Here is an 18,222-nt window from a genome sequence, read left to right on the forward strand (position 1 = left end):
CTCACCTTGCCACAAGTACAACTTACACCGTGTTTTGTTTCTTTAACCTGTTTTTTGGACGTCCTATTGGATTAGCATAACGCCGTTTTATCTGTGCCGCCTTCTTCTGTAGTAGTTTTCGTCCTTTTTTCCTAGGTCGACATATTTGACATATCCACATGCCTATAAAGAAAGAACATTCCACATAAAAGTACAATGGATATAAATACATTGAAAGAGTTCCGATACTCTTCAGGAGTTCTTAACCTCTTTCAGATTAAGGACTCTCATTTGAAAATTTACTGAAAGCCCCCCAGAAAAATAAACATGAAAATATATACACACAAAATTCTACAAACAACTGGAAGAGATTTACAAATATCTGAGGCCCACACATGGCTGACGTCCACTGATCCTCAGTTAAAAATCCCTGCTCTATACCTACCACCCAGATACTGGTTTCTAATTACCATTCTACAAGAAAAGGAGCCAGGATTCCATAAGTAATGGCTGATTCTAGGACTGGCACAGGGAAAATACAGATAACCTAGAACATCTTGGGGTGCCAGATAATCAAGAAGTGCTCAAAAGGTGATGAAAGCATATGAAAAGGACACAAGAACCAACTTAAAGGAGCTCCCAACAGTCATATTTGGGTCAAACTGAGAAAAAAAAGAAATAATCGGAGCAATGAGTTATAACCCATAGAATAAAATAAATACAGTGAGTCTGTAATGATATAAATGAATTAAAAAATATGTGGGAAAAAGAGATAGCTCTCCTCTATAGAAGAATTCTAATTATGAAAATAGAAAAATCATCATTACCAATACCACAGTAAAATTGGTGCAAGCAAGAATCACTGATGAATGCTAAAGTTGGTAGACAAAGCAGAAAAAGAATAACTTCCTCCATGGATGTTTAAATATTGAAAAGAGAGGAAAATAATAATAAATCCACATCACATAAGAATCAGGATGCCTAAAGAGAAAGACTGCCCCCACCATGAAGGTGATCGTTTTCTTCCTACTTATACATCCCCAAATAAAAAGATGCAAATTACTCTTTCATTTTAACAAAACAGATAAAAAGTGCTTTCACTAACATAACCCTTTACATGGCCAGTTTGATTTCAGAAAGAATTTCTCACCTTTTGGCATCCGGGTAAGTGGTGGGTCACAACACTCCATGTGAAAACCTCGGTCACAGGAATCACAAAAGAGCATGTTATCCTAAAATAGAGAAAGGTCAGTTCTGCTTAATCTTACAAAACAGAAACATATCAGGATCGTGACTTCATAAAAGTTAGGAAAATTCAACAATCTCAGAAAGGAGAGAAATTATTACAATAGTAAAATTTTCCTTAATTTGTATTAACTGAGTAAATGGACAGTCTGAGTTAGCAAACAGACGTGAGTTTCTGCTTCATCTGATCTTTAATAAAAACTAGTTTCGCCCAGCCAATGTGGCTCAGTGGTTGAGCGTTAACCTATGAATTAGGAAGTCACAGTTAGATTCCGGGTCAGGGCACATGCGTGGGTTGTGGGCTTGATCACCAGCAGAGGGGCATGCAGGAGGCAGCTGATCACTGAGTCACCACAGATGTTTCTCTCTCTCCCTTCTTCTCTGAAATCAATAGAATCAATTAAATTAAATTAAAAATAAATAATGAGTTTCATTACTTTCAAGTTTACCCAGGAATCAGATAGAAGCTAACTTTAGTCAGTTTTAATAAAAAAAGGACAATTTGTAATTAATATATTAACTGACTAGTCCTAAATGAATGCCCCCATACTCCTCAAACAATTTCAAAATATTATTTTAAAATAGCTTGGTCTCTTGCCCAGGTGATGTGGCTCTGTGATTGAGTATTGACCTATAAACCAGGAGGTCACGGTTCAATTCCCAGTCAGGGCATATGCCTGGGTTGTGGGCTCAATCCCCAGCGTAGGGCATGCAGGAGACAGCTGGTCAATGACTCTCTATCATCACGGGTATTTCTATCTCTCCCTTCCTCTCCCTTCCTCTCTGAAAGCAATAAAAAAAATATTTAAAAATAAATAAAATAGTTTGGACTCTCTGCAAATTTATAATTAAGGTGCTTTAGAAATTACCTAAAATTAATCCAAATCTCAATACACAAGTATACGAAACTAATAATATGTAAATTTAAAGAGTCTACTGTTCTAAATTCTGCTGGACGAAGTGACTAAAAAATAACCAACCATATCCTATCTAATAAAAGAGAAACATGGAAATTAGTGTACGACCACTACCCTTCCCATTGGCTAATCAGGGCAATATGCAAATTAACTGCCAGCCAAGATGGCAGCTGGCAGCCAGGCAGCTTAAACTGAACATGAGGCTTGCTTGCTTCAGTAAAGGAGGACTGCAACGTTCCCCGCCTGCCTTACCGGCCTCTGAGCCTGCAGTTTGAAACATTGTAACAAATATAGAAGCTAAACAAAACCCCAGAAACCAGCTTTCAGCCGGCCGGGATCTCAGAGCTGGAGTTGATACAGAGTATCAATTATAGAACCTAAACAAACCAGATACCTGCTTTCAGCAGCTGAGGCCTCAGAGCTGGAGCCAGGCTAAAGCTGGCCCAGAATAAAATAGAAAAAAGAAAAAAAAGGAGCAGTTGGAAGCTTCAGTCCCAGCCTGAAAACAGCCCTCAGCCCCTCACCCAGACTGGCCAGGCACCCCAGTGGGGACCCCCACCCTGAAGGATGTGTGACCAGCTGCAAACAGCCATCATCCCCTCACCCAGGCTGGCCAGGCACCCCAGTGGGGACCCCCACCCTGATCCAGGACACCCTTCAGGGCAAACCAGCCAGCCCCACCCATGCACCAAGCCTCTATCCTATATAGTAAAAGGGTAATATGCCTCCCAGCACCTGGATCAGCGGAGCCGAGAGGCCTCCCGGCACCGGGATCAGCGTGACAGGGGGCAACGCCCAAACCACCTGATCGCCCTGTGGCTCTGTGTGTGACAGGGGGCGGGGCCACAACCTCCCTATCCGCCCTGCTCTGTTCGTGACAGGGGAAGGCGCCCCATCCCCCTGATCAGCCCTGCTCTGTGCCTGATAAGGGGGAGCTCCCCAACCCCCTGGTCGCCCTGTGGCTCTGTGTGTGACAGGGTGCGGCGCTCCAACCTCCCCCAACCCACGGGCCTTGCTCTGTGTGTGATGGGGTAGAGCCATAACCTCGCCATTGGCCCTGCCCTGAGTGTGACAGTGGCAGCGCCCCAACCCCCTGATCGGCCCTGCTCTGTGGGTGATAGAGGGCGGCGCCCCAACCCCGTGATCCGCCCTGCCCTGAGTGACAGGGGGCGGTGCCCCAACTCCCCTATCAGCCCTACTCTGTGAGTGACAGGGGGGAGCTCCTGAACCCCCTGATCAGCCCTGCTCTGTGCGTGACAGGGTACGGAGCCCCAAACCCCCTGATGGGCCCTGCTCTGTGCATGACAGGGGGCAGCGCCCCAACCCCCTGATTGGCCCTGCTCTGTGCGTGACAGGGGGTGGCGCCGCAACCTCCCCATCAACCCTGCCTTGAGTGTGACAGGGGACGGTGCCCCAACTCCCCAATCGGCCCTGCTCTGAGCCCGACCAGGGGCTGCACCTAGGGATTGGGCCTGCCCTCTGCCACCTGGGAGCAGGCCTAAGCCAGCAGGTCGTTATCTCCCAAGGGGTCCCAGACTGCGAGACGGCACAGGCCGGGCTGAGGGACCCCCCCTCCCCCTCGAGTGCACAAATTTTTGTGCACTGGGCCTCTAGTATAGAATATACAATAGAATATTTCTAAATGAAATATTCACTTTAGAAGTTAAAAATACTCACTGCATTTTTGCCTTGATCTCGACAAGAACTGCAGGTTTTACACTCGATGCACTGCCACCGTAAGGCCTTCACTCTAACTGTTAGTTCAGGGGAAAACTTTAAACAGGATGGATGACCTAATAAGAGGAAAATTCAACAATGAAACCATCATCAATCATTTTGTAATTGTATTAAAGGAATAATGTAGAAAAAGTCAGTATCAAAACATGCATTAAAAAAAAAAAAATAGGATGCTCCTGGAAGCTTACATACCCATCTCATTAGGACTTATATTCCAATTCAATTTTATTAATGCTAAATAGACTTTAGTATACACCCCACAAATTTGATTATAAAAAACTTGACAAACTCTAAATTTTTATTAACCCTGCAATAAAGCATGATGTGTGTACACATGCTTGTATGTATATGAATATATAACATGGCCAGGCCATTTCTGGAAGAATATGCAAAAACTTTATAATTATAACATGCTAGGATATGATGCTATAAACATTTTGAAGGAGGACTTTACATTTCACTTTATACCCTTCTGTGGTCTCAATTTTTTTTAACAGTGACATGTTACTCTTAAAATTAAAAAATATTTAATAAAAAATCCCATAATTTAAAGTGAGTTATTTGCTCACTAGAGGCCTGGTGCACAAAATTCGTGCACAGGTAGGGTCCCTAGGCCTGGCCGGCAATCAGGGCCAATGTGTGGGGCAACTGGCGGGGCAATTGGGGGTCCCCCGCCTTGGCTGGCCTGCCGCTGTTTGCTCACAGGCCCCACCTCCCCACCACTGGTCGCCTCCCTCTGTGGGGTGACCAGCGGGGCAATCAGAGGGCCCCCACTGGCACCTGTCTTGGCTGGCCTGGAGCCACCTGCTTGCCAGCCCCACCCCCCGCCGCTGCTACCTCCCTTTGTGAGGCGATCAGGGACCCCCGTTGGCACCCGCCTTGGCTGGCCTGGTGCTGCCTGCTACCCAGCCCCAACCCCTTCTTCCCTCCCGGTTAGGGCCTGCGGGCTGGGGGCAGCTCCTGCGTTGAGCATCTGCCCCCTGGTGGTCAGTGTGTGTCATAGCAACCGGCCATTCCGCCATTCAGTCGATTTGCATATTAGGCTTTAATTATATAGAATGATTTAAGGCACTCAAGCTAAAATTAAAACATAAGCAATATTTCCACTATGACCAGAAAAACATGTTTCCTCTTCCAAGAGTTAGTATCAATTTGATTCTCAAAAACTTAGTCAATTTGCCCTCAACTCTAAAAAGGTTTATCCCCTTTCCTCTAAAATTTGGTTATTATTATTACTACTAGAGGTCCGGTGCACAAAATTCATGCACTTGGGGGTCCCTCAGCCCGGCCTGCTCCCTCTCGCAGTCTGGGAGCCCTTGGGGGATGTCCAATGTCAGTCGGACATACTTAGTGCTGCCACGGAGGCAGGAGAGGCTCCCGCCACTGCTGCTGTGCTCACCAGCCGTAAGCCTGGCTTCTGGCTGAAAGGCACCACCCCTGTGGAAGCATACTGACTATGAGGGGGCAGCTCCTGCGTTGAGCGTCTGCCCCCTGGTGGTCTATGCAGGTAACAGCGACCAGTTGTTCCACTGTTCGGTCGACTTTCATACTAGCCTTTTAATATATAGCATTATTATTGGTGAGAAAAGGGACTGGTTAAATTATTTTCTCTCTTTTCTATTCCTAAATAATAGTCTCTTCCTTGAGGTGGTAAGTTTATCATCAAAATATCACAAACATTAAAGGAAAATGGGAGAAGAGGTGTAAAACTTTCATTCATAATCTCATCATCCTAGAATAGCCATTTTCCTATTCTACTTTTCCTTTCTAAACAGGTTAAAAGCACTTTCATGGTTTTAATTGTAGGGTATACACAGTTTTTTGTTGTGTTTTTCATTGTTTTATTCAAGTAAACTTTATATTTATATTCCTTAGACAGATTACATTCCACCGAGTTGATTCACTGTAACCTACCTGGCCATTTCCTTATTGTTAAATACTTAGACTATTACCCTTAATAGTTAGAACACAAAAAAATTATTTCATGTTTATAAATTTTTTCCTTCTTTTAAATTAATAATAAATTCCTGAAAGTGAGTTGGTGAGCAAAATGAAATAATCATTTTTTTATAGCTTGAGAGGTAGAAATGTACTGCCAAAACATATTCCAGTCCCTATGATATATATGTCCAGTACCACCAGCAAGTACAAATGTTTTACCACAATTTCATCAGCTCTAGGTCTGGGCTCTCTAATCTTTCAAGTTTTATTATTATAACAGCTATGAATTGACACTTCACTGCTGCTTTGGTGTGCATTCTTATTATTATTTGGGTAAAACATTTTTTTATATGCTCAACTATTAACTTTCTCTCATATAAACTAACTGTTCATAGACGCTGTCCCTTGGACTTTATGCAGCTAGGCTTCAGATATGAGCAAAGTTCTACTAACTGAATGTGTTTGAGTGACTTCTGAAATGCAGAAATGAAGCAAAGGCCATCTTCCTCCTCATACTGACTTTTTTAATGATAAGCAAAGACATAGAAATACCAGTAGCTATCTAGTTCCACAGTAGCCTCCCACTTCCACCTCTTTCTTCTTTTCCTTCTTCTTCTATTGGTTAATACTTACCCAAGGATATTTTCCCTTTGATTTTTAGAAAGTGGAAAGGAGTAGGAGAGACACAGAGAGCAAAACATTGATATGAAGGAGACACATTGACTGTTTGCCTCCCGCACACATCCCAACCATGGCCAGGGATAGAACCTGCAACCGAGGTAACTGCCCTTGACTGGAATCGAACCCGGGACCCTTCAGTCCACACGCCAACACTCTATCCACTGAGCCAAACCAGCTAGGGCTTCCACCTCTTTCAAATTAAGGCAGATATAGTGATTCCCTTGGTAGGTTAGTTCTGCAATGTTCCAGAAATCAGTCCTTAGAGCCCAGCCTAGAGCTTGCCTCTTCGGTCCTTCCAACAATTTCATAAATACCTGATTGCACCATTAAATTCCTTTCCTCTTTAAGTATCTAGTGTTTTTCTGACTTGTGAAATAAATATAAAACATTGAAAAGTAAGCCGATGATCAAAGATAAAGCTGATATACTAAGACAGTGATGGTGAACTTTTTGAGCTCGGCGTGTCAGCATTTTGAAAAACCCTAACTTAACTCTGGTGCCGTGTCACATATAGAAATTTTTTGATATTTTTAACCATAGTAAAATAAAGACTTATATTTTTGATATTTATTTTATATATTTAAATGCCATTTAACAAAGAAAAATCAACCAAAAAAATGAGTTCGCGTGTCACCTCTGACATGCGTGTTAATAGGTTCGCCATCACTGTACTAAGGCCTTCCTACAAAGCCTTAAGTTCTTTTATTTTACTTAAATCTTTATTGTTAAAAGTATTATATAGGTCCTCCTTTTTCCCCCATTAACCTCTTCCAGCCTGCTCCCACCCTTCTCCTTCCCCCTCCTCCCGACCAGGCCCTCACCATCCCACTATCTGTGTCCATGGGTTATGCACATATGAATTCAAGTTTGTTGGTGGATCTCGTCCCACCCACCCTCCCCTGCCTTCCCTCTGAGGTTCAACAGTGTGTTCATGCTTCTATAGCTCTGGGTCTATTTTTGATCATCAGTTTATCTGGTTCATTAGATCCCGCATATGAGTGAGATCATATGATACTTATCTTTCTCCGACTGGCTTATTTCGCTCAGCATAATACTCTCCAGGTCCATCCATGCTGTTGCAAATGGTTAGAGCTCTTTCTTTTTTATTGTCGCACAGTATTCCATTGTGTAAATGTACCATAGTTGTTTAATCCACTCATCTGCTGATGGGCACTTAGGCTGTTTCCAAGTCTTAGTGTTATAAATTGCACTGCTATGAATATAGGGGTGCATATGTTCTTTCTGATGAGTGTTTTAGGTTTCTTACAATATATTCCTAGAAGTGGGATGACTGGGTCAAATGGGAGTTCCATTTTTAATTTACTGAGGAAACTCCATACTGTTTTCCACAGTTGCTGCACCAATCTATCTCCATTCCCACCAGCAGTGTACTAGGATTCCCTTTTCTCCACAACCTCGCCAACACTTGTCGTTGCTTGATTTGTTGATGATTAAGTTCTTCTTTATAACTGATTTTTTTAGAGAGACAGACAGACAACTATTTGTTGTTCCACTTATTTATTCATTCATCAATTGATTCTTGTATGTGCCCTGTCTAGGGATCGTTTTGAAACCACAACCTTGGAGTATTGGAACAATGCTCTAACCAACTGAGCAATCTGGCCAGGACTAGCCTTGTAAGTTCTTAAAATGTAGACCAAGAATATCTTTGATAGCATGTGTTAGAAAAAAACAGAGGGACCCCACCCAGTGTGGCTCAGTGGTTGGGCGTCGTCCCATGTACCAAAAGGTTGCCAGTTCAATTCCCAGTCAGGGCATATGCCCAGGTTGTGGGCTCGATCCCCCAAAGGGGGCATGCAGGAGGCAGCTGATCGATGTTTCTCTCTCTCCCTCCCTCCCTAAAAATCAGTAAACTATTCTTTGAAAAGTCTAAAAATCAATAAACTATTATTTGGAAGGAAGGAAGAAAGGAAAGAAGGGAGGGAGGGATAGAAAGGATCCACATACCACTGTTGCCACAGTCAGCACAGGAGATAAGTTCTTCTGGCTTCTTTTCTCGGTTTTGTTCTTTTGTACCAAGACAGAAACTACAGATGGGAATTGGTTCAGCAACTGGCTGTAAAGAAAAGCACAAATATTCAGGCAACAGTACTTTTTCTTAGCATTAATTTAAACACATTAAAATTATACTTTTAAATTCCTATAAAAGCCCAGCCAGTGTGGCTCAGTGGTTGACCATCCACCTATGAATCAGGTCATCACGGTTTGATTCCTGGCCAAGACACATGCCCAGGTTGCGGGGCATGCAGGAGGCAGCCAATCAGTGATTATCTCCCATCATTGATGCTTCTATATCTATCCCCCTTCTTCTCTGAAATCAATAAAAATGTATTTAATGAATGAATAAATAAATCCCTACAAGAAATAGTTACATGTAACTTTAGGACAAATAAACCACTCTCCTAAATCTCTAAAAAATTGGTCCTTGTAGTGACAACTTTGGTTCAAAAAAATCATATCCCTATCATGTTGGTCATTTAGGAACTAAATGACACAGTATGGATTAAACAAAGCAAATCCTTCACCTAAGATTAAATAATTCAACTGAATTAAGTGCAAGAAATCACAATATCAGTTCCTTAAAAGGCATGTGTTGTAAAAGAAGAGTGATAACATATATACAATTAACCATTATATAAAGCAGACGACATTAAGTGCTATAAGAGAGAAACTAGTGTTCTGTATAAATGAGAAAGATAAATTCTAATTATGGTTTGGAGGAGAAGAGTTGAAAGAGGAAGACAACATGTATCAAGTACAAATACTATGGTACCAGATCTTAAGAAATTTGTCCAAGGATATCTATAATAATAAAAGGTAATATGCTAATTAGGCCAGACAACCTTCCAGACGAAGCCGGGGCTGCGAGAGAAGCCCGGTTCCTGGGTGCCTGCTAATGGCTGGAGGGAAGCCCAGGTCCCAGGTGCCAGAGGGAAGCCAGTGCCAGCAGCCAGGTGAAGGAAGACCTACTCTTCACGAATTTCGTGCATAGGGCCTCTAGTTAGATAATAACTGTTAAAAAAGCAAGTTTAAACCTATGTTCTTCTGTCTACTGCATTGTCCACCTCACCCCAAGGATGGAAAGAAAGGCAATACAGGTAGTATAAACAAGATGAACTCAGGTGTGCAGTCTGCTAAGGCCAGTGCTTAAAGGATATGGTTTCTGTGATAAGCTTAGGGGTATTAGGGTAGGGAATTAGATCACTTTGTGAAGACTTCCACTGAATGTTATGTAAAGTTGGGCTTTATCCTACAGGAAAACTGAACCAAGAGATGATAACTTGTATTTGAGGAAAATATCTTCCTTTTTCTATTCATGAAGCCTGAGGTATAAACCAAGAAAAATAATTCCAGTAGCAGTATCAAAGACATATGGAGGAAAATCAAAATAGTGGTTATAATAGTCTGGTGAAGACAAGATAATCTGAACCAAAAAGTAAATGAAATAGAAAAAATTGCTACAGACTTAGAAATCAACTACTTGTAAAAGTGACAGAAAAAAAAATTTAAACATGACTAACTTAACTAAAAAGATGGTTAATATCTTTCAGTTGAAGGTGTTACAAGCAAACTAATAGTACTCCTGAGCTAAGAAGACTTCATCCAAGAATAGAAACTTGAAGTGAACACTAAAGAAGGCCTAGAGAGAAGGCAGAAGCAAGTTCATGAGGTTTGATCTTTATACTATAACCTCTAAGTACCATGAGATTTTAAGCAGAGGAATAGTATGACAAAGACTTAAATTTAGAAAAGTCATTCTATAAAGCAGTTGAAAATGGATTTGAAGGAACAGGATCTATAATCCAGGCCAGGAGTAACGAGAGTTTGTATTAAGGCATTGGCAAAAGGAATGGAGAAGAGAGAGAAACAATATTTAAAAGACAGAATTGGCAGGATTTGATGGCTAACTGATTTAGAGTGGGGAGCACAGTAAGAAAGATGGAAGACTTGGACACCATTAAAGATGTTAAAAGGTAAGCCACAGAATGAAAGATCCTACAACATATTTAACCAATGGCTTATATTCAGAACATTTAAAGAATTCTTACATATCAGCAAGAAAAAGACAGACAATAGAAAAGTAGGCAGAAGACTTCAACTGGTAATTCACAACAGAAAATACATGAATAATATATGTGGCCAAGAAAAGATGCTCAACCTCTTTAGCCATCAACAAAGTAGATATTTAAGAATGGCTAAAATTGTGAAGACTGGCAACAGTAAGTGCTAATAAGAAAGTGGAACAAGAACTCTCCTACATTGCTAACTAGAATATAAATTGAAAAAAACACTCTGAAAACTATGTGACATTATCTACTAGAATTTAACACATTGCGTACCGCATAGAAATCTCTAAGACATACGCCAGGGACCGCACGTTTTTGGGCAAACTGCACGTTATTTAAATCATCATAATGCACTTTAGGTGTTGTTTTTCAATAATTATAACATTTTTATTTACAAAAACAAACAATTAAACAAAGTTCCTAGTACCTTTTTAACGTATGGTACTGCGTAAAACATTTTCCTCTATGAAGAGGGACCAAACAAAATTTACATAAGTATCTAGATTCGCTCCTTTTTCCATGGGCATGAAAAACAAGAACACTCGTGAGCGGTCCTTAACAGATGGCGCGTGAAACACGAGAAAACTCCTGAGCGGTACGAAATGTGTTAACATAGACATACCATATGATCCAGCACTTCCACTCCTATCTACCCAAATGAAGTGAATACACATGAATAATAAAACATATACAAAAATGATCAGAGCAGCATTATTCATAACAAAATTTACTCAAAACTTAGCCAAATAACTAGCAATGGTTGCACACATAAATTGTGCTATATCCATACAGTAAAATATTTAACAGTAATGAAAATAAATTACAACCAATAACATGGAATGAATGGAAGAATGGACACAAAAGAATATACAGCCCTAACTGGTTTGGCTCACTGGATAGAGTATTGGCCTGCGGACTAAAGGGTCCCAGGTTTGATTCCGGTCAAGGGCATGTACCTTGGTTGTGGGCACATCCCCAGTAGGGGGTGTGCAGGAGGCAGCTGATCTATGTTTCTCTCTCATCGATGTTTCTAACTCTCTATCCTTCTCCCTTCCTCTCTGTAAAAAATCAATAAGATATATATTCTTTTAAAAAGAATATACAGGGGTGAGCAAAAGTAGGTTTATGGTTGTTTGTATGGAAAATAACACAATAATTAATAAATACTATAAGAATAAACTCTGTGTTTCATGTACTCACAACCATAAATCTACTTTTGCACAACTGTATACTGTGTCATACTGTTTACATACATAAAGTTCAAAAACAGTTCTATGTTGTTGTATGTCAGGACAGTGGTTATACCTTTAGGGAGAAAAGTAATAGGTAGTGCTTTAGAAAAAGGCTTACTGAGCCCTAGATGGTTTGGCTCAGTGGATAGAACGTTGGCCTGGGGACTGAAAGGTCCCGGGTTCGATTCCAGTCAAGGTCACATGCCCGGGTTGTGGGCTCAATCCCCCATAGGGGGCGTGAAGGAGGCAGCCGATCAGTGATTCTCTCTCATCACTGATGTTTCCATCTCTCTCTTCCTCTCTGATATCAATAAAAATAAAAATAAAATAAAATAAAATAAAAGGCTTAATGAGGTCTGGTAATGTTCTTTTTCTTGACCTGGATGGTGGTTTCATATACTTTAATTATGTAATAATTAAGTTATAGGCTTACAATCTGTGTACTGTTATGTATGTATATTTTAGTTAGAAAGTTCAATTTAAATTAATGAACGTTTTAGTGTAGGACTGCGGTACCTTTGGAATATTCTAGAAGAAATACCAATGATGACTGAGACATTGCAGTTTGGAACTTAGAATAGAGAGTAAGCTATAGATACATTTAAAAGACATCAACTTGCAGGTGAGTTATCACCCAGTGAGAAGGTGGAGTGGGTAGAACATGCTAAACAGTAAGGAGAAGGGAGTGGAGAAGTGAGATGAAGTCTGAAATAGAGGAATAGCAACATTTAGAAACATCAGAGAAAAAGAAAAAGGACCACTGTAAGAGAAGACAGATCAAGAGAAGTGATAACACAATTTCAAGAAGCAGAGAGCAATCAACAATATTGGAAAGATAAAGTATCTAGTGGATTCTACAATTGAGAAATAGTTGGAGAACTCACTACAAGAGCACATTTTCAGTGACAGAGTAAGAACTAAAGTCATACTACCATAAAGGGATAGAGGCCAAACAGGAGAAAGCAAAAAAAGAAATGGCAAAGAGTTTTGATGTGTTTGAGGTATTTAAGGTGAGAAAGATTTAACCTATTGAAAATATGGAAGAGAAGACTCAACCTGGTCAAAGATTCAAGAAACAAGAAATAACAGGAACATATTATATAGTAAGATTTAGAGCTGCACCGTTCAATATGGTAGGCAATATAAAATGGGATTAAATTAAAAATAAAATAGAGTTAAATTAATTCCTCAGCCACATTAGCTACATTTCAAGTGCTTAATAGTCATATATGGCTAGTGGCTATGGTATTAGACACACAAATAAAGAACAATTCCATCATTGCAGAAAGGTCTACTGGATAACACTGGTTTAAAGTAGATGAACTTGTTTTTTCAATTATTTTTTAGGGATAATTTTTAAATTAAATTTATTGAAGTGACATCTTATATAATAAAGAGCTAATATGCTAATTAGACTGAACAGCCAAACGACCGTCCAGACAACATTCTGCACAACTGTCCCAATGACCTTCCAGATGAAGCCGGAGCTGCGAGGGCTGGCTGGGGCTATGAGGGGCTGTGAGGGCCGGCCAGGGCTGCAAAGGGATGCGAGGGGCTGCAAGGGCTGCAAAGGGCTGCGAGGGCCGGCCAGGGCTGCAAGGGGCTACGAAGGCTGGCTGGGGCTGCAAGGGCCGAGCCCCTTGCATGAATTTCATGCACCGGGCCTCTAGTTGATTAATAAAGATAATATAGGTTGCAAGTGTACATTTCTATGATACGTGCTCTTCATATAGTTTTGTGTTCCCACCACTCAAAGTAAAATCATCTTCCATCACCATATATTTGACTCCCTTTACCTTCTACTACCCCCGACACATACCCCTTCTCAAAAGAGGATGAATTTTAAAGTATAAGTAAAGGGACTAGCCTTAGTAGTATAGTGATATAGAATTATCTGTAAATGGGAAAAGTTGATAGTGCTAATTTTTGGTAGCCTCATTATTTCTGGAAAGTAGGAAGTAAAATCATCAGCTAAAAGTGGGGCAGGAATTGGTTAGATACAGCATGAGAAAGTGATAGCTGATTAAGAAAATTGTGAGGTGAGATTGGCTTGGTCCAAGAACAGAGTTAATGAAAACCACCATCCTATCAAAATGGAAAATGAATACACATTCTTCAGGCAAGATAGAATCAGAAAAGTATGTATTAACATAGAGAATAAATTCAAAACACAAGAGAAAAGTTGATGAAGTCCCTGCAAAACTGCCTCTATCTTTTCACTAAAATAGAAGGCAATGTCACTTGCTTAAAGAGAAGTAGATAAGTATGGGTTTGGGCATCTACACAGAGAGCAGAACAAATCTGGAAATCTCTATGTGGAAGGTGGTAGGGAAACAATTAGTGATGGGAAATAAAATTGTTATTCAACCATAACAATAAAGACAAAATCAGAAAGAATCAATTTGTAGCATTTCCAATCAAACTGTTTATACAAGTTTTCTTAACACCTCTGAAGCCTTTTGACTGACAAAATAACCAGAGAACTGTAGACTGCCAAGATAAACCACAGAGTGAGGTCCACTAGAATGCAAATGCAAAGATCTCTAATGGTTGGCCACAAAGTTGAGGACATCATAAGCAGAAGGAGCTGACACACTGAAAGTATAAGGAGTTAAGATACCATAGAGCCTTGGCCAGTGTGGCTAAGTTGTTAAGAGTGTCAGCTAGCGCACAGAAGGGTCTCAGGTTCAATTTCTAGTCAAGGGCACATACCTGGGTTGCAGGTTTGATCCCCAGCCCCTGGTCCGAGCATATGCGAGACACAACCAATCAATGTGTCTCTCTCTTTCACATCTGTGTGTGTGTGTGTGTCTGTCTGTCTGTCTCTCCCTTCCTTCCTCCCTTCCTCCCTTCCAGTCTCTCTCAAAATCAATGGGGGAGGAAAAAATCTTCCAATGAAGTTTAACAAAACAACCAAAAAGAAGGTCACATCATTCTTCTTTAGAGTTAAATACAAAATATCTATAAAGCATTATAAACTTCAAAACTTTGTTTCAGCCCTAGATGGTATTGCTCAATGGGTAGGACATCATCCCATGCACCAAAAAGTTGCTGGTTCAATTCCAGGTCAGGGGACATGCCTGGGCTGTGGGCTCAATCCCTCATAGGGGGCGTGCAAGGAGGCAGCCCATGGATGTTTCTCTCTTTCTCTTCCTCTCCCTCTCTCTCTCTCTAAAAAAAAAAATTTGGGGGGAGGGGGAGCAGGGACTTAGGTTCAACTATAATTACTAAACCTATTTTTTAAATCAAGTGGTATACCACAAAAGGAAAATATTATATGATTTCACTTATATGAGATACCTAGAGTAGTTAAATTCATATAGACAGAAAGTAGATTAGAGGTTACTAGAAGCTGGGAGGAAAAGGGGAGAATGGGGAGTTATTGTTTAAAAAGTACAGACTTTTAATATTAAAAGCAGCAAGAGAAAAACAGTTAGTTACCTACAAGGGAGTGCCCATACGACTGTCAGCTGATTTCTCAACAGAAACTATGCAGGCCAGAAGGGAGTGGCAAGAAATATTCAAAGTGACGAATAGCAAAGACCTACAACCAAGATTACTCTACCCAGCAAAGCTATCATTTAGAATTGAAGGTCAGATAAACAGCTTCACAGACAAGGAAAAGCTAAAGGAGTTCATCACCACCAAACCAGTATTATATGAGATGCTGAAGGGTATTCTTTAAGAAGAGGAAGAAGAAAAAGATAAAAATTATGAACAAAGTGACAACAAATATTTATCTATCAACAAGTGAATCTAAAAATCAAGTGAATAAAAAATCTGATGAACAGAATAAGCTGGTGAATATAATAGAAGCAGGGACATAGAAAGGGAGCGGACTGACAATTCTCGGGGGGAAGGGGTGTGGGGGGTGGGAAGAGACTGGATAAACAGCGTACACCTATGGACGAGGACAGTGGGGGGGGGGGTAAGGGCATAAGGTGGGGTGGGAACTGAGTGGAGGGGAGATATGGGGGGGGGGGAAGGAACAACTGTAATAATCTGAACAATAAAGATTTAAAAAATTAAAAAAGTACAAGCTTTGAGCCCCGCTGGCATGGTCAGTGGTTGAACATCAACCTATGAACCAGGAGGTTACGGTTCAATTCCTGGTCAGGGCATATGCCCCAGGTGTGTGTGGGGGTGTGGGTGGGTGTGTGTGTTTGGGGATGTGTGTGCAGAAAGCAGCAATCAATGATTCTCTCTCATCACTGATGTTTCTACTTCTCTCTCCCTTTTCCTTCCTCTCTGAAATCAATAAAAATATAATTTTAATATATTTTTACATAATAAGGGGCAGAATAACAAAACCTTGCAGTTAAATTTAACTGCCAATTAACTTTCTTCAACTTGAAACAAATACTTTTCAGCTGAGATATCATTTATTAGTTGATAATACCTACTGCTAAAGTACTAAAATATATATTAAAAAGCTAAAAGAATGACTTTATTATATAGAATAAATAACAAAAAGGATAAAGAGGTAAGTCTTAGCTTAGTAAAATGGAAAACTGAAGTATTCTTAGTCATGGCATAGTGAAGGAAACCAAAATGGTGCTCAGTGACTAAACATGGGGAAAACAAATATTGCTAGATTTTCAAAATACTATCCAAAGCATAAGAAGTCTGGCAAATATTATTGTTTGGTAAGCACTGTAATATAACAAAAATTAAAAATAAGTACTCACATTTTCAAAGCATTTATAAATGTCAGTAAATATGAAAAAAATCTACACAAAATAATTAGAAAACAAATACTATTCCCATTATCCACTTACCCAAAAACTCAAAAGTAAGCCTTTTGAGAGAATATTTGCACCATTTGGTTATTTCTAATATTATAAGGGAAACAAACTGGCACATAGAGTTCACTTTAGGAAACTAATACTTTGTTGAGAAAGGTAACAAAATACACTGTTCTCTTCCAGTCAGGCAAATGCTTCTCTCAGTTTTACCCAGTTTTTCATTCTTTCACTATTAATGGCCTTGAGCGAACTCATGCTCCTCTCAAATCCTTTCCGACAGTTTAGAATTCAACTCTTCTTTATCTTTTCAAGAAAGACAGCACTAGAGAATCAGAAATCACCCTAGACCTCTTAATTTCACTTCATATGTCTTGCACATATATTGAAATTAATATACAACAAAACCATGCTTGGCTTCAAATAGGTTTATTAGTAACTGGCTTAAAGCCTCTCCTCCAAAGTTCAATGATCTTCAGGGGAAGTGTAGTTGGGTAGGATTTAATCTCCTTAAATTCGTCGGCTTCCATATACTATCAAGCAATCTATGGCTCCTTATTAAATATATTTTTAGAATAATCTTTTCCTCAAAAGTATACAATTATAAGATATATAATAATAAAACAACATGAATTGCCTGGAAAATAATTCCTTTTCCATTATTTATAATCTACAATAAGGTAACCTTGTATAATTTTAATCAGTTCCAACACAACCCATTAGCCATTACAAAGCCCTAATAGGATTACTAAATTGAATTCAATTATATTATGATGAGTTCATTCAATGACTTCTACAATTAGATACAATAACAAGATTATTGGTGAAAGTAAGTTAATGTTATAATTAGATCAGTAATGATCAATTTCAATTTACATTTTTACTATGCACATAGATTACTATAAATTTAGATGAAAAAGCAATCATCTGTCAAGATACTATAAAAATTTTCTATTTCCTAATCAGAGGTGACATCAAAAATGATAGTATGCACATTAGCTGAATTTAAATTCTATACTAAGACTGCAGAGTTAACTTTCTTTCACATATTCATCAGTTATTTGAAAGCTCCACTTTCTGTTTATCAGTGACATATAATTTCCTTCATTCATCTAATTATGATACTGCCAAGTTATTACTGTCTCTTTTTTCATTTGTGGTCCTTTCCTTTCTTTTATATACTTACTAGAGGCCCAGTGCACAAATTTATGCACACTGAAAGAAAATTAATTATGAGAAATATTTTAGAGGCCAGGGAGGGACCGCAGGAGGTTGGCTCCAGGCCGTGTCTGGCCCATCTTGCCCAGTCCTGATAGAATGGACCCCAGCAGCAAGCTAACCTGTCAGTCGGAGAGTCTGCCCCCTGGTGGTCAGTGCGCATCATAGCAACTGGTTGAGCGGTTGACCAAATGGTGGACTGATCGGTTGCCCACTTAACATATTATGCTGTTATATACATAGATGGCTCTCCCCTATTACCACATGCAATCTTCTCTAGTTTTTGATTATTTTTTCTATACATTCCTATCAGATTAATACCCCTAAAATGTTATGTTCTTTTATCCAGTCACTTGCCTGGCTCAAAACTTTACACAACATATAACAACTGCCAACTCCTATAGGCTATTCTTCAATTCCCTCCACCATTTACCAAACTGCT

At 39.8% G+C, this 18,222-nt stretch overlaps 1 protein-coding gene across 8 annotated transcripts in view; it reads right to left on the bottom strand.

The window, feature by feature from the left end:
- KAT6A (lysine acetyltransferase 6A) overlaps positions 1-18,222 on the bottom strand; it is a 134,354-nt gene that overhangs the window by 53,444 nt on the left and 62,688 nt on the right. For 7 of the 8 annotated variants that reach the window (XM_036300719.1, XM_036300718.1, XM_036300725.1 and 4 more), the window contains 4 exons: positions 8,469-8,577; positions 3,819-3,934; positions 1,130-1,211; positions 27-162 (listed from right to left, as the gene is read on the bottom strand). In XM_036300719.1, the coding sequence (XP_036156612.1) occupies positions 27-162; positions 1,130-1,211; positions 3,819-3,934; positions 8,469-8,577 (443 nt within the window). The remainder of the gene's footprint in view (positions 1-26; positions 163-1,129; positions 1,212-3,818; positions 3,935-8,468; positions 8,578-18,222) is intronic. The other variant, XM_036300720.1, reaches the window with a different exon arrangement.

Source organism: Myotis myotis, unplaced genomic scaffold (genome assembly GCF_014108235.1).
Source record: "Myotis myotis isolate mMyoMyo1 unplaced genomic scaffold, mMyoMyo1.p scaffold_m19_p_3, whole genome shotgun sequence".
Classification (NCBI taxonomy): domain Eukaryota; kingdom Metazoa; phylum Chordata; class Mammalia; order Chiroptera; family Vespertilionidae; genus Myotis; species Myotis myotis.